General features: G+C 45.2%; 1 protein-coding gene across 2 annotated transcripts in view; it reads right to left on the bottom strand.

Moving 5' to 3' along the window:
- The window catches only part of FHOD3 (formin homology 2 domain containing 3), a 396,157-nt gene that overhangs the window by 145,456 nt on the left and 234,225 nt on the right, over nucleotides 1-16,476 (bottom strand). For both annotated transcript variants that reach the window (XM_087819066.1, XM_087819067.1), the window contains exons 7-8: nucleotides 7,839-7,950; nucleotides 1,067-1,161 (exon numbers count right to left, since the gene is read on the bottom strand). In XM_087819066.1, coding sequence (XP_087675192.1) covers nucleotides 1,067-1,161; nucleotides 7,839-7,950 — 207 coding nt within the window. The remainder of the gene's footprint in view (nucleotides 1-1,066; nucleotides 1,162-7,838; nucleotides 7,951-16,476) is intronic.

Genomic DNA, 16,476 nt, shown 5'->3' with positions numbered 1-16,476 from the left:
AATTCATATCTCTGTCCCCAGCAGTTAAAATTCAGTAAGCAGAGGAATGAGAGCGCCTTCATTTCTTCCTGACTGTGAACTCTTCCTTAGAGTAACACTAACTAATTAATTTCTTAAGGAAAAATGTTTTTAAGAGGATATCTTGATAGGAAAAGTCATAAAATTCTCACTGTCATCTTTCTGGTTTTATTAGAAAAGACCTATCCCTGGCCAGTTAGCTCAGTAGGTTAGAGTGTCCTGATACAGCAAGGTTGTGGGTTTGATCCCTGGTCAGGGCACACAGAAGCAGCAACAAATGAACGCATAAATAAGTGAAAAAACAAATCTCTCTCTCTCTCTCTCTCAAAGCAATGAATAAAATTTTAAAAGAAAGAAAAGACCAAAGCACTGGAAGCCAGCAGACACAAGGTTTCACATGTGTATGCACCAGCCTGCAAGCACACATACCGTGTGTGAGCGTACAGGGTTTTCTCCTGCAAAGCAGCACACCGCAGCCACAATTCCAGCCACCATGATGGGGATCCACAGGACATGGCTCTTACTCAGATGGCAAATTTTAAACTTTCACATTGTATTAGTTCCCTAGGGCTGCCATAATTAATTACCACAAACTGGGTGGCTTAAAAAAACAGAAATTGATCCTCTTACAGCTTCAGAGACTAGAAACCTGACAAGATGTTGGCAGGGTCATGCTCTCTCTGAAGGCTCTAGGGGAGGGCCCTCCCTCGCCTCACCCTAGATTGGCTGCTGGCGATCCTCGGCATGCTTTGGCATCACCTGGCTTATAGATGCAACGCCCCCATCTCTGCCTCTGTCTTCACATGGCTGTCTTCCTCATGTACACGTGTATACATTGTGTTCCTGCTATGTGTGCCTCTTTTCCTGTTCTTATAAGGACACCAGTCACATTGGATTAGGGCCCACCCTAATGACCTCATCTTAACTTGACTGCATTTGCAAAGACCCTATATTTTCAAATAAGTTCACATTTCTAGGTACCAGGGATTAGGACTTCAGCACAGCTTTTGGGGGGAAGCAATTCCACCCGTGATAAACACTGACCAACCTTGTTCACTAAAGTCATCGCATAAACTAGCAGCTCCGTGTCGACACCGTCTTTTTCCTCCAGGATTTCCATGATGTTTGACCAGGGTATGACTCCTATAAGTAAAGCAAAAATCATTAGGGACAGCAATTCAGCATTCCTTATGCAACTCACACCTGAGTTCATCTAAAGACTCTTCACCCAATGATGGCAGTGTCTTCCAGTCACCAAATATCAAAGCGTGAACATGCGCCTCACTGGGTGACAATATACCAACTATCCTTGTCCACTTGAAAATGTATATTCTTCAGTGTCAGGAGGCCTAACAATTTGCTTGAAAGTTCCTGTTATATCGACTATTTAACTTTTGAAAATGCATTCACATGCAGCTTTTAGGCCATGCGTTTCACTCTCTAAGTGCAGAAACCCTTGATAAGTTCTCTCTGTGCATCAGGACACTACACTCTGATTTTCTGCAAGGAAAGGGGATGCAGGAGGTCTTTATATTCACGCTAGCAGAGAGCTCTAAGAACTAACAGTGAAACCCACATCCAGCAAACATTTCAAAAACAGAAGTATATTATCCCTATTTAATCAAGGCACAAATACTATTTAAACATAAACCAGGTACAAGGAACCGGGTCTAGTAGGAGGCTGCCCTCAAGAGTTTTATAATCTAATGGAACAGTTAGGTCCAAGTACAAGGACACACATCAGCACAGAATAAAAGCACACAAAAGGCAAAAGCACTCATGGAAGCCTGTCAACTCAGCAAGGGAGGTCTCCTGCAGTGCAGATGGCTGTGGGGGGCCTGGTGCAGAGGTGGTCCACAAATGGGGCTCTGCAGGTGCAGGCTCATGAGTGGTTATCCCCTGGCTCCAGGAGAAAGCAGGAAGACCCGTCACACGAGCACTGCCAAGGCCAAGGCCGCAAAGGGGAACAGCACCCTGCCACATTTCCTGAGCCTGAGACGAACATTTGAAATGAAGTGTTGCCTTGTCCTTGGCGTGCCTGTGTGGAATGTGAAGCTCTTCCCCGCTTTCTCTATGAAGATATCAAAGGATATTGCTTATTTTTGCTGATGAAGCTAATTTCTGAAATAGCCTTCTAAATGCTGGTTCTTGGATGGATTGTGTCAGAGTTGAAATGTCTGCTGAAAAGTGAGAAGGCATGAACTGGGTTGAGCTGGAGCAGTTTTAAAAGAACCAGAGTGTAAATGCACACAAAAAGGAAAAGAGAGAAGATAGGAATTTTTTTTAAAAAGGCACCTCCTATGAATGTGGAAGACATAGATGTAGTTGGATGTAGAGATCTGTTGGCTCATGCAGCAAGTGAACAGAAAGCTGTCTACCTTAACCAAGTTGCCCAGTTGGTTAGAATGAGGCAAGTTTCCACACCCTTTCTAACTCTGAACACAAAAGCATGATCCTTCGCCTGCTAACTGCTGAATTATCTTCTTGCTGATATTTATCATCAAACTATGTTGAAGTCTTCACGTGTTCTTCAAATCCCAGCAAAGTAACCATTTCTGCCCTCAGGGCAGTCAATCAATGTGGTTAGTAGGTCTTGGGTCTCACTGTCCAGGTGCAGGGCTTGTGTTTATAACAAGGGCAACTTCTATTATTCATACTCGGCACCCAATCTCAGCGGAAAACACATGTTCTAGTCGGTTACCCACGTATAGTTAAAAGGAAGACTGTGCAGGAGAGAAAGCATTGAAGCTAAGACTTTCCAGTGGTGCTGGCAGGCCCAGAACTGCCTCCCGATTGCACACTTTGGAGCCAAAGATGCCAAATCGAGCCTGGGGAAGGAAGGGCCAAGAAGCAAAGGCAAGCATCTGGTAGAGAGGAAAGTAGCCAGATTATATCCGCTCTCTCTCACATATAGACAGACACACTTGTACACCATTGTATCCTTTATAATGAACACACTCAAATACTGGCTTAATTTAATTGAAAATCATGTTCTTCAGCTGTGATATCTGATTCCCTTATTACTTCATAAGGATTTCAAGTCTGGAAACTAGGATATATTCATATACTGTTGGGATGAATGTTCATTCTACTTTGATGGTTTGAAGGACCAGAAAATGGGAAATATTTAGAAGAATGAAGGTAAAAAGGAAAAACATTTTGGTTCAACACAGCAGCCTTGGCCGGGCTCGAGCTGGCCTGTTAAGCACCAGCAGCTCCAGCTTTCCCAGGAGCTGCCACCTGCCAGAACTAAGTGGCCCGTTCACCCAGCACCACATTTGCTTGGTCCATACAAGTGAGTAGGGGGGAGGGTAGGAGGCGAGGGTCCTGTTTTAGAATCATAAACTGTATAATCTTACTCCTTCACATGACAGAGAAAGAAACTGAGCCCCAGAGTGGTGGAATGAATGGTGGCTTAGGAAATGCATCTAAATTAGAGTGATGGTATCAACCCCATAGGATTACTGTGGGGTATCACTGAGATAAAAAACATTGCCTTTTTGCCTTAGCACAGATGAAGTACATTAGAAGACATTAAGCTACTTAATCATGATCCTCTGTCTTTCTCCAACTCCGCCCCCAACCCCTGGAATGAGTGTAGGCTCCATAAGAGCCTGTTTTTTCTCTAATGTTGCAAGCACACAGTTAGTATTTGTCAAATGAATGAATTTTATATAAAAAAATCTTAGCATAGTGTCTGTTAAATAGTAGGCACTAGAATATGAGTAGCTGTAATTATAATGGTGGTCGGAGGTGGTGAGGACAAAACCCCAGAGGACAGGCTCCCAGGCTAGTCCTCTCTTAACCCAGAATAGATAAGCACAGAATAAATTACTCAATACTGTCCCCCTTTTAGTTTCCACCTAGGTCCCTTTATTAAATCCCAAAGAAAATAAGATATTTAAAGCAATGCCTTGTACACAGGTTGGTCTAATACCCGAACAGAAGGTCCTCACAGTATGTTCCACGTCTTTCAACACGATTGAGGAACACACTTAACACACATACTTCAGCTATAAATAATAATGGAAATAGAGCTTGAGTTCTGTCAACCCCTAACTCCCACCATGCTTTGTGCATTCTTCACAGATCAATACATCCTCGAGCAGGAGTTAGAGACAGGAGAGCTTGAAAGGATGGCTGGATAGTTCCCCCCTGTTAATCATGTGTGCTACACATGTTTGAGAATTATGTCATATCTCAGCACCTCACATCCAGATGAAAAATGGAACTTCAAAAGCAGTGCAGAACCGAATGAGTGCTGACTCACAATTTATGACTGAAATTTCAAAATGGGTTATCCATTGTAGTCACTTGCCCCACCCTCTGGCTGAGGGGCAAACCCATATAGTCAGAGGAAGGGCACCCTTCCCAGGGCTGCAGAGGGTTCTCAACTGGTTTCCTGTGAATCACTACAAGGAATTCTCAAGGAAGGAAGTCTCTGTTAGGGCCGAATGACAAAGCAAAGGCCCTCTCATGGGCTTCCATAAGTGCTCACCCCCTCTCCATCTTTTTGCCAGGCCCTGTCCACTAGAAAGAGAAAGTGACTTGAAGATCCAAGCCAAAGAGAAGATGACCCAGCAGTCTGAGCAGACAGGTAGGTGTGTCTGCTTTAAATATACATATATATTACAAATTGGGAAAAGATGGCCATTGCTTTGTCTTGGGGGAAAGACTGAGTACAGCACCGAGCCTCTGTGTCATGCCCCAGACACCACCTCAAATCCACCTTTTCATTCCAGCCCCTGAGCAAAAGTGCCAATTGCCTGGGTCAAGTGGGGCCTTTTCAATTTTCACTAATTCATAAATATTTATTAGTTCCTATGATGGCCTTAGAGCCCTCAGCTTTTATGCTGGCTCCCTAACTGGCTCACTCTGGCCAAAGGGCAAACTGTCCACGCTCACCGTCCACACTCATAGGATGAGCCCTTCTAGTTAACCCACATGTGATATTTATAAAACAACCAGGGGAATTTATTCTGGGACAACTTCATTTACTGTTGGTAGAAGTAATTTTTGAGGATTTGTAGCTTGTTGGTTTTCTTTGTTGATTCTTTAAATCTGAGTTTATCATCCAAAAGAATTCCTTTCTATTAAAACAAACCAGTCTATACTTTAACATACCCATTCTCCACCCTTTCTCCCCAGAGGAATGTGCCTAACGCCACTTGAGTACTAAAATTTATGGCTTAAACTTGCTCACAATGGACACGCTCGGCTGGCCCTTGGTCACCTCTGCAGAGGCACCTCTGTCTGCTCTCGCCCAGCTGAGAAGGAAGTGGAGAGCTGCTTCTACACCTGCTGGTGGAAACACACCTGGAGTCATGTTGCTCTCTGCAAACACCATGATATATTTATATGTTTAATTCCATCACAAGGTTCAGGAACACTTTTACTAGCAGTAAAATAGAATGATGTTATATGCATGCACTATAAAATTATGGCCAGGACTACGCACGTCCATAGAGAAACATGCTACTGAACCACATGTGATAAGCTACGTCTTAATTTTTTCCATTAGTGATATTCCTTTTTTCCCCCAGCTTCTAGTGCTCAGTAGCACAGAGATGACAGTAGTTGCCCAAAACTTGAGAAATTTTATAGGCAAAAACTCCCATGAAGTTAAGTAAACAATCCACTAGCTGCTGCTGCTTCTCCTCCTTTTTTTTTACAAATTGGGAAAAGATGACCATCATTTTGTCTTGGGGGAGAGACCGAATACAGCACAGAGCCTCCAGCTGGGCCAGTAGATGGAGTTCTGAATGGGGGTGCCATGCCCTGGGTTCATCTCAGGATCACTCCTCTACACCCACAACACACCCTTCACAAAATGTGCGGCCCAAGGAAGGAAACTCTGAACTCCCAACTCAGCAAAGTCAAAGCACAACCCCAAGGTCATGAGAAGACTGGTCTTTCTAGCACGGCCCCCATGACAAGGGTCCATGGGTTACCTGGAATTTAGGACAGAAAGATGAAGAGTCTATACACCATTCTAAAGCCCCAGAGTTGGGGGACAGAGCATGACCCCTCTAAGCATGAACAAAAGGATCTGCCTTGCTATCTTCCCAAACACCTAACTTTGGCCCTAACTCCCATTCATTGGCCTTGGAAACAGCACTCCTAGTTTCTGAGCCACTGGCCAACTTCATTAAGGATTCTCAGCTGGCCCCATGGTCTACTCTTGGCCATAAGGAATTTCAAATCTTTTACCAGATGGCAACATGCTGTGATAGAAAGAGACACACACACACCTACCCTGGTCTGGAACCCATACTGCAGAGTCACAGCCCCTGACCATGCACTAGGATTTGTCTCGGTCACACATATCCACACAGAGACCCGGGGCTGCCCCTGGCCCGCGATCCCCATGTGGGAGCTGACATCTGCCTGTGCATTCCTGGGAAAGGTATGGGAGCCCAATTTATGGTTCTGGATGGTTTTCGTTAACTTATATTCCAATTTTCAAAGTAACCAGTGATCTACTTTCTCTCACCTTTGAATTTAGCCCTGGAAGGTGCATCTCTGAGCAACAACTGGGTCACAGACACAACTGATTTGAATCAAAGAGGGCTATTTAGGCCCCATGTTCCTGTTTGGCAGTTGTAGCTCAGTTGATTTGTGCATAAGCACGTGCACAGACACACACATACAGAACCATAAGGAAATGCATCACCATGTTAACACCATTTCTGTCTGGTGAGATGAGAGGTAATTCTGCTATTGTCTTCTTTATACTGTTCTTTTCCAAACTTTCTACAGAAAGACCACTATTATAATCATAAAAAGAAAATAAGTGTTATCGAGTTTTTGTAGGGATGATGATAATTAATAATAATGATTATAATAATAATAGTAATGTCTTACTGGGGAACAAAACCAAAAGTTTTTTGTGTTTTTTTTAAAATAAGGACAAAACAAAACAAAACAAAAAAACCCCAACATCTTAGCTTCAGGCTTCACAATAGTATAGGAGCCACAGTATGTTACACACGAAACCAGATCCAAAGTTGACTATTAAAGTATATAGGGCAGGCCAGCTAGGTGCTGGGACACAAGAGGAGACAGAGCGAGGCACTCTGTCCTCAAGCAGGGCACACACTCAGGAGAGATTGGCACTGAAAACAACACAGCAGAGAAGAGGGACACATGGGGGCTTTGAGAGCACATGGCTAGATGACTCAAGGTAGGGAGGGTGTGTTTCAGGCCTGGTGGGAGATGAGGGTGGCAGGTGGACGGGGCTGGAGGGTACAGGGTAAGATGAAGGATTTGGACCTAATCATGTGGGTGATGGAAGCCACTGGCAGGTATTAGATGGCAAGCCATAGGACCAAATTTGTGTTTTAGAAGTATCTTCCAATGCAGAGGCCAGGGTGCACTTTGGGGAGGCAAGGGACCCCAGGTAAGAGATGGTAAGGCCCCCAGTAGGGAAGGGACATGGAGTGGGGGAAGGGGAACATCTAGAGGTCAGAGGTGATAAAGCCTGCGTGAAAGGAGGGGAGGAAGGAGCCAGGATGACCCGGACAAGACGGGAAAAGAGGAGAAATCACTGGTCCTGTGTGTGTTCAGTGGTGGGGGCTGGGGACAGAGCGTAAAGACAAGCTGAGGGTCAGGTCTGTCCTGGGTATGCCTAGGAGTGCTTTTCTTTCCCTGGCAAACCTCCTTCTGTCTCTAATCTTCATATACTTACTATCCTAACAGTGGGAGTTCCACACAAAGGGAATTCTGTTTATCCTAATTCTTTTTTGACCATGTAAAAAGTGGAAGTCTTCCTGCATCAGACATTTTTATGTTGATGAAATAAAGGGGCAGGGACCACTCACCTCTTTTGGTGTCGACAGCAGACACAGCCTGGATCAGGAGAGGTGCGTTTGACTCGGAGTACTCCACAAAGACGAGCAGCAGCTTCAGGGCCGTCTTCACCACCAGGCGGAACTGCGCAGAAAGGAAACCATCACGTACAGGCAGACACAGCCGTGCACACCCGAAGGCATCGTCTCCTACCAGGAGCTGGCACCCACGCTTGCTTTGGCCCAAGTACTCTTCTCAACAATTACACAGGTTTCTTCACTGGTGCCTGAGAGGCAGGTATTAGAATTATCCCCCTTGCTCAGATTAAGAAACTGAGGCACAGAGTACCCTGCCCAAGAACACACCCTTAAAATACAACCCGAATTTGAACCCAGGGCCTTGGGTCCCAGAGCTCACACCCAGTTGTCTCTCAATATCCCAGGTAGCAGTTGCTGAGTCAGTTACAGTTGTTTCCCCTTATTAATGGGGATACGTTCCAACCGAATGCCTGAAACCACGGATGGTACCGAACCCTTCATACCATGTTTTTTTCTATATATACCTACCTACAATAAAGTTTAATTTATAAATTAGACATAGTAAGAGATTAACAACAATAACTTACAATAAAAAGGACAACTATAACAACATCCTTTAATAAAGTTATGTGAAAATGGCCTCTCTCTTATTGACCTGCACTCACTCTTCTGTTTGTGAGGATGTAAGATGACACAAGGCCTAAGTGATGAGATGCAGTGAGGTGAACGAAGCAGGCATTAGGACGTGTTAGGCTACTGCAGCGTGACTTGAACACAAGCACTGTAATACTGCGACAGTCCTGATAACCAAGTCAGCTACTAAGTGACTATTGGGCAGGGAACATATATACAGTGTGGATCCACTGGACAAAGGAATGATTCATATCCCAGGTGGGATGTAGCAGGACAGCACAAGAGTTCATCATGCTACTCAGACTGGCAATCAATCTAAAGCTTATGAATTGTTTATTTCTGGAATTTTCCATTTTATATTTTCAGACCACCGTTGACCAGAGGTAACTAAAACCACAGAAAGCAAAACCACAGGTAAGGAGGGGATACTGTACTTTGTTTTTTCTAGACTAGAACATTGTGAAGTAGAAATGATCACAGTTCTCATTTTTCTGGTGAGGACACAGGGACTGCAGGTTAAATGACTTGTCCAAGGTCACAATAGCCAGTTCAGGTGAGCAAGAATCTGAAACAAGTCCCATTCTTAAAACTGAGCAAACAAGGCCATCTGGGGCCTTAAAATCCACACTGACTGTGCCCAAGGCACAGCATTTGTGAGAAGCCACATACAGCCCAGGCTCCCTCCTTCACACAGATCACAGGTTGTTCACCCAGAGAAATTCCCAAACCTCCCAACTCCAGTTTAGCCAGCCCTGGGCTGTGGCAGCAGCAGAGATTTTCAGGTCAGCTCCCTCCCTGTCCCCCAATGCTGCTGCAACCTTCACTCATAATCTCCTTTCCTGGACTCACTTCCTTCTAAGAACGTCCTCCTCAGGACACCCAAACATCAACTACTTTCTGGAAATGGGTTTGAATCCTGCATCTAAAAAGCAGCAAGCCTGCTTGGCCAGCTCATTCCACTGCAGCAATTTACCTGTCAGTGCCCTGCCCCTCAAAGGCAGTAACATGGTCCAGGGAGAGGGGCTTATTTGCACCGTGCCTGCAGGGCCTGGAATGTCACTTGGCTCAGCTATGTTTCCTCCATAAATGAATGAATCGATTAATGACCAGTCAGTCAATGCATGGCCCTCACCTCCATCACTGTGGTTGTGGAGAATTGGCTCCAGGTTCTCCACTTGCAGCCCAAGGGAGACCAACGGCCTCCTGGAGGCATCTTCTCACATCAAAATATTAGGGACACGTGTAGACTTTACAGGGAACTTGGAGCATTGCACACTCCCCACGGGAAACAGTGTAAAAGCACCATCCACCTCAGGTCATTTCTCCAAAATCGTGTGAACACCTCCACTACCTTGCCCTTCTCTCCTGTCACACTTCCCTAGTAAACCATGTCTTTTCCTTGATTCCACATCTCTCTCCAGCCAGTCCTGTGGTTCTCAGGTCCCCTTTACAGGAAAACTTCTCAAAAGAGTTGTCACACTCCTGGCTCCATTTCTTTACTTCTCAGTGACTCCTTAACCCAATCTGACAGGGCTTCTATCACCATCAAGCAAGGGAAATTACTCTTATTAAGGTTTCCAGCGGCCTCCACCCAGTCAAATCCAATTGTTGCTTCTCTGTGCTCATTTTAGCTCAATTAATTGCCCCCTCCAGAAACAATATCCTCCTATCATGGCTGACCAGAGGCTCCTGCCTGAATGGCCACCCCCTGCTGGCCCTTCTCTTTCTATGGTGCTCAACCTCGAGGTGAGGAAAGGCCTCAGAGTTCACGCCTGTGCCCCTTCCTTCTCTTTCCACACATTCTCTCTAGGTGAGCTCATCCAGCCTCTTGGTTTTCAATCTCGACTATGGCTCAAAGCTAACTGTTGCTTCCCAGGCCTGACCAAACTCCTGGTCTAGGTGGTTGCACAGTCACCTGACCCAACATCCCCACTCAGATAGCACCTCAAATTCAATGTGGCCAAAAGAGAACTCTTGATTTTTACTTATGCTGACTCCACTCCACCTACCACTCCCAGCCTGCTCCTTGCACAGTCCCCATCTCAGTCCAAGGATGTGCCATCCACTGAGTGGTGAGTGGGAGTCACCCTGGACTTCTCTCACCCCATTCTCACAACAAATCCATCTGCTAAGGTGACAGAGCTTCCTTCAAGAGTTGTCCTGACTCCACCCACCTCTCCATCTCCCATCCACCCTGGACCACTGTGAGAACCTCCTAAGTACATCCAGCCTTGGTGAAGTCCAGTCACCACACAACAGCCAGAGTGACCACTGCACTCTCACCCCTCCAATGGCTCCACATTGCACTCAGGAGACAATCAGTTCCTGCAGGTCTTATGTCCTGGTCTCTGATACCCTTCCCTGTCACTCTCCCTCCTGCTCAGTATGCTCCTTTCTTTAAACATGTGACTATATGTGTTTAATGTACTGAAGCTTGTTCATGATTTAGTCTTCCCATTGGCTATTCCCTAACCAGTCACCATAAGAGTGGCCTTTTCCTAATCTTCAGGTCTGAGAAATGTCCCCTCATGGGAAATGTCTTCCTGACTTCCTCATGTGGAGGAGCCCCTTGGTCACTCTCACATCATCCCCTTTTCTTCACATCCCTTATTATGACCTGAAACTGCTATGTCCACATTTGTTCACCTTTGTTGCCCCCAACTAGAATGTCAGCCCCTGGGGCAGAGATGTTTTATCTGACGCACTGGAAACTGCATCAGTCAGTACTGCACACGAAGGGCAGGGGCATGCTCCTTTCAGAGAGGGGTCCTCTCCCAATCCAGCCTGTTGTATTGTGTGGAGCAGGTCACCTTGGCCCCACCTCTGTCCTCAGCAAAGCCAAGGCCCCTGCACAGTTATCCTGAGGACAAGCAGCACCTCGGACTTCCATTCTCACCGGAGCTCTCTGGAGAGCCCTCAGCTCCTCCGGGCATTTCACCTTTATAACTCGAGTCCCGCATTTGCTCCTCTGTTCCCTGAGAAGGAATAAACTAAATTCCAGAGTGTTTTTCTCACCAACTACAAGCTTGGGGGTAGGAGGGGAAGGCAACGGCATAAGCAGCTGCACTATCTTTGTACATTTAGAGCTGAAGAAATTTCTTCAAGTAAATAAAACACCCAGCAAGTCCAGGCTTGGCGACTTCCTTAGTGGGCGGACTGTCATTATGTGGTTTAAGCCTTCTCAGTGCCTTCCTGGGAAAGAACCTGGCTGCTGCCCAACCCCGCTCCCCCATTAGCTAGCCTCAGCAGGGGCCCCCTATGGCCATCTCGTCAAGGTTTCTTTTGAGCATCTCTGTGGTCATGGGGCCTTGGCTGACATGGTCCCAGGACCCAGAACCCCTTAGCCACACTCCATTACCAGGCTCTCTAATTAGGAAACCACTGTTTTCTAGCAAATCCTTTTCTATTGGTCTCAACATGCCTATTCATGTCTTCTCCTTTGCTTAAAGACTCTATTTGGAGATTTTTTGGCATTGTAATTTAAAAAAGAGAGAGAGAGAACCCCCAAACCAATGATTTCAAGTTTCTATGAATTTGGCTTCAGTTGAGTCTAAGTTTATGTTTATAGGTGTTTGGAAGACTTACTATGTAAAATTCATAATAAACATATTAAGTAGTTAAACTACACTAGAAAAGAGAGCACATTAGAACATTAACTTTATGGAAATGCATGGTACTAATTGCAGGCATGTCTTAACTAATAATCAAATACATCCATCAGGACTCCTCAGAAATACCTTATTAGCATTACTGCACACACCTGAAAGTGATAAAAGTACATTACTTCAAAGATCTCTACATCAATCCCTCATTTATCCAGAAGGCACTTAATTTGATGCCCTCGAGTATGTGGAATACAATCAAAACCCTCCAGAGCCTTAGAACAGGTACAATGGAGGCCACACACCCATTCCTCCAAGTCAAAACATGAGGCTCATCTCAAAGCTCTTAAAAATCCACCATTGGTGCCGCTTGAACTTATCTTAGACATTCTAACAAGAGTGACTACTGAGACTCTGAGCCCACATCTGCTGAAAGGGACAAACAAGAGACCAGTGACAGATGTGAGGCAGGTCCACAGTGGCACCAAGACTGAGGATCACGAAGAAGATGGGAACAAGCCACAGGGCTCCCAGCGCACACACTACTGCATGGCTCAGACACCCAAGGCTTCTCAAAGGGGCGTGGCTGTGTCACCCCAATCTCAACTGCCTGCTTTTCAGTTCTGCCTGGTGTTCCTTCTCGTTCTAGCGAAGAGTCTCATTGAAATGACTTCTAAGCTCAAACACTTGCCCACCTGCCTAGCACCGGGGGAAGACCAATCAGAACTGATTCTCATTCTTATGGAAGATCGATCACTTGGAAAGACAAAGCCGCCAGTAGCAAAAGAGTTCAACAGGGATGCAGGGCAACAGGAGTCAGCCTCAGAAGCAGTGGGCCAAAGGCAACCGGGCTGGTGCAGGGAGTGCAAATTCCTACATCTGGAGCTTCTGAGTGGCCGCTTGCTAAGGTTATTGCTGGAGGAACTCAGAGCCTGGATGGGGGTGGACTGGCTGCACCATTTAAGGTCCTTCCAATCCCAAGATGCTCTGCTGCTTCTTTCAACATGTTCAGTACCTTCCAGATGCCCAGCACCCAACGAGATGATCATCCCACTGCTGGGACAGGACCCAGAAACACCTCCACAACACCCAGTTGGCAGTGTTACCCATACTAGAGGCCTCAGAGTCAGGTCTCTGAGGCCAGAAAGCCCTTCCCAGGGGGCAGCCCCTTCAATGAGAAAGTCAGTCAGTCAGACAGGCTCAGAGCTGATCTGACCACCGATTTGGGTTTCCATGGAGCAGAAAAGCTATGTGACAGCCTTTGGGCTCCTACTCACACAAATGATTCCACTTCCTCAGGGCGGAGGAAACACACGGAGGGTCTAGATTCTGCCTTTGGGCCACACGTTACCTATTTCTCATGTAATCACCTTCTAGGGAATCCTAGTATTCTATTTTAATGTTGTCCATTCTAACAAATTATGCTTTATATTTCTTTAACACACACAGCTAAATGACAGTGTGTAACAGGAATCAGATACAATCCCTTTGCATGAGAGGAAAACGGGAACACACAGCCAGCTGTGAACTATTGTGTTTCTCATATGTATTTAGCACATTTTGGGGGTGACTAGGCTGAACTTTCCTTTCTGCTGTAGCTCTCAATTTGCACTCTCTGTTCCTGCTCAGCAGAAAACAGAGGCCATGAGTCCTCAGAGAGACAGAAATGCCTGTAACCCAGGGATGTACCATTTTTCAGGCCTCAGTCAGGGGACTGACTCTTCAGACTGCATAAACAACTGGGGGCTCAATGTCACCTCCCCGCCAAGGAGGCTGGGATGTAGGGTAGCAGAATGGTGTCCACATGGTGCTTTGCTATTTTTTGGTGGGGTTTTTTTCTGTTGGGTTTTTTTTTGGGGGGGGGTCCCTTTTTTGGGTCAACCCACAGAGAGGGTGTGGAGTCAGTCTGTATAGAACCCGGGTGTCTAGGTTTTAGATAAAATGTAACCACCAGATGTATGGAAAAGGAATAAAAGGCAATTTTCCTCAATAATTTTGCACTTAAAGGCAAACTGGAGCTCCCTGCATGTTTTATTGTACTTAGAGAAACCCAAGAACTATACTTAGCAGGTCAAATGTGCTGCTTATTAAGTAGAAATAAAAGTATTCCCAAAAATCTCCAAATTCCTACTCCTCTTCTAAAAATTCAACAACCATAAAAAGAAAACAATTTCCAAACCTCAGGATTTAAATTACAAAGGGGGTTAGAAAAACATGCTTCATTCTATTTGTTTCGTTTTCCACTAAAAAAGCATAAATACATGTTATAGAAGTGGATGCTGGTTATTAAAACTGAATTCAAAATTGGTGAGATAACTGGATCTACAAAGCTTTGCCACTGTTTACAAGTGTACCAGAAAGACTTAAGAATATCTGAGTATTTTAACAACAGAGAAATTCAAGTGACTTAAGATACTAGAGTTTCTCAATGAAATGCTTTATTCTAATGACATGTACTGAAGCTCAGAATTCCTGTGCAAGGATCTGAGATCGGGCCCTAAAGTCTTTGTTGCTGGTTATTCAACAGTGCAACAGATATCTCAGACTCTGTAGCTCTCCCCCCCCCCCCCCCCCAAAGACAATGTCAGCAAAACGAGGTGGGTCCTGTCAGAAATAAAGTACAGGACCAAATATGTTATCTGAGCACAGAACTCTGGGCAAGGCTCTCAGGTGTCCCTGAAGGAGAAATATAGACACCAGGGTTGGCACATCTGCCAGGACAGGAAGTCACCTGCATCAAATCCACATGCTATAGCCTCAGGGCCTGATGGCAGATTTGCTTATGACCCAATAAAATTTGCAAAGAGAGAAGCAGCTTTAGGATGAATGCAGTGGGCCAAGTGCAAGGCTGGGAAGCCCTTAAGTTTTTACTAGCTAGTGGATAGAAAACCTTGCAGAATGTTAAATACGGCAGATTACTCAAAAATAAAACAAATGTCAAAAGAATAAATAGCACTACAAATGAACATTTTCTTCTATTGAGATAAAATTCTTGGGGCTTAGCTAGAGGTTTCTTTAAAGAATGGTCACTAAAAGTGAACAAGATCAGAAAGCATCCACTTTGCTAACTTTCCTTTAGGATGTTCATTGTAATTATGAAGATTTGGGTAACATAGGTACCATAGGTAACAGAAACCCATTCTGTTATTGTTCACTAAGTAATACCAAAAACTCTGCACTGAAAAACTGCCTTAAGGAACACCTTGAAGGAGAGAAAACCAACAAGGCTGGGTACTTTTCCTGTTAGTGATATTCCTGTTTTCAGATGCAAAATCTCACGTTCTATGAGGCTACATAACTTGTCACAACTCATTGCTGGAGGAAGTCAAAGAAAAACATGGGCCAACCATTCTTTCAAACTCTACCATGGGGAACCCCATCTTTCCCTCTTGTGCAAAAACTTAAGCTTTGGGGAAATGTGACAAATATTCTTTTCCAAGCAATAATCAAGGTTAAAGAACTTTCTGAAGTAAACACCAGCCCTGGAAACATGACAGTGGACAAAACTAAGCCTTAGGTGTGGTGAATGTGCTGTGAGGAAGTCTGGCAGCCAGCTCACATCTCCTTAGAGTGGATGGAGGAGGGTAGGCAGGTGAGTGCTGGCAGATAGAGAGGGGCATGGGAATGGCAGTCAACAGCCTGGCAAAGGCAACCCTGAGCCTGCAGGGCCACTTCCAGGCAGGGCCCCAGAAGCCTCTGCTTCTTCTGGTCCTACTGTCCACTCACCTCTCCTAGAACATCTCTTCACAAGGAACAGCACACAAGTTGCTCTGGGGTTTTTATATCACCTCAACCATTCTTCTGTATTAGAACCACCCACCTCTATTCATTCTCCAGCTGTTAGAACACAGCTGCTAGTCCTTGCCTATCTACCCTAAAAGGGGCAGAAGGGTCTAAGCTTCATCCCCTGCTCCTGTTTCTCATGTTTATAGGGATCTGTCTATGGAACATGGTAAACTGCCATTCTGGTTTATCGAGAAGCCTCTTAAAAATTGAAGAACCAGCAATCAGCTCCCTCTGTGGATTGGAGAAACTGCTGTGCCAGCCCTGTGGCTGGAGAACCATCCTAGACCATGGGGTCCCCTCAATATGCTAGTTCCTATAAAGTCTGGCCTGAACCTCTGGTCTCTTTCTATGGTACCTTCCTGAAACAATGACTAGTAACCCCTTCTTCCCCTTTTATATTTCCACTGAGATTATCCTCACATGGAGGGCACCCAAGAGATCAAATTAGTGAGAATTCATTTCCTGGGTGTAATAGCCAAATAGCCAGCAGGATAGCAATCAATAGTCCTAACAGGGAAGCTGGCTCTTTGTACCCACAATGTCTCTAACACAAATATGACATGAACATGCCATTAAAACACCTGGAATTTTCAGAATGTTACCCAATGAAA

The sequence above is a fragment of the Miniopterus natalensis genome, chromosome 7, assembly GCF_054644295.1.
Source record: "Miniopterus natalensis isolate mMinNat1 chromosome 7, mMinNat1.hap1, whole genome shotgun sequence".
Lineage (NCBI taxonomy): Eukaryota > Metazoa > Chordata > Mammalia > Chiroptera > Miniopteridae > Miniopterus > Miniopterus natalensis.
The sequence above is the reverse complement of the archived record's forward strand: the minus strand, read 5'-3'. Positions and strand labels throughout refer to the sequence as shown.